This window comes from Arachis ipaensis, chromosome B05 (genome assembly GCF_000816755.2).
Source record: "Arachis ipaensis cultivar K30076 chromosome B05, Araip1.1, whole genome shotgun sequence".
NCBI classification, from domain to species: Eukaryota; Viridiplantae; Streptophyta; class Magnoliopsida; order Fabales; family Fabaceae; genus Arachis; species Arachis ipaensis.
In genome coordinates this window covers 29,921,144-29,921,670 of record NC_029789.2, presented here as the reverse complement: position 1 = coordinate 29,921,670, position 527 = coordinate 29,921,144, and the positions used below count along the sequence as shown (strand labels likewise).

The following is a 527-nucleotide window of genomic DNA, read 5'->3' as shown; positions in this document are numbered from 1 at the left end:
AAACAGAGAGGTCGAAGGAAAAAAAAATGAAATGATTCAGGGGCCGAAGAAGCCAATCCCAACCCCTTCTCCTCCGAAACGTATCGTTCCGCTCCCCGCTTTTCGCCTCGGAACCGCTTCCCCGAAGCACCTCCTCCTCCTCTCGCCGCCGGCGACACTCCGGTCAGCTTAACCCTCAAAACCGATTCGACGTCTCTTCGCAAAAATAACCGATCGATCGAAGATCTCAAAGCTTTTTCAGATCTGAGAGAGAGAGATAGAGAGAGAGAGAGGAACGATGCCGTCGAACGCGGATCTGGACCGGCAGATAGAGCAGCTGATGGAGTGCAAACCGCTGGGGGAGGCGGAGGTGAAGGCACTATGCGATCAGGCGAGGGCGATTCTTGTGGAGGAGTGGAACGTGCAGCCGGTGAAGTGTCCCGTTACGGTTTGCGGTGACATCCATGGCCAGTTCTACGATCTCATCGAGCTGTTCCGGATAGGAGGCAGCGCTCCTGACACTAATTATCTTTTCATGGGCGACTATG

The 527-nt window shown here is 54.5% G+C and overlaps 1 protein-coding gene across 1 annotated transcript in view; it reads left to right on the top strand.

Annotated features, from left to right (window-relative positions):
• Nucleotides 7-527, top strand: part of LOC107643459 (serine/threonine-protein phosphatase PP2A-2 catalytic subunit) — a 4,276-nt gene continuing 3,755 nt past the window's right edge. Inside the window, exon 1 of the mRNA XM_021123485.1 lies at nt 7-525. Coding sequence (XP_020979144.1) covers nt 278-525 — 248 coding nt within the window. The 5' untranslated portion in view covers nt 7-277. The remainder of the gene's footprint in view (nt 526-527) is intronic.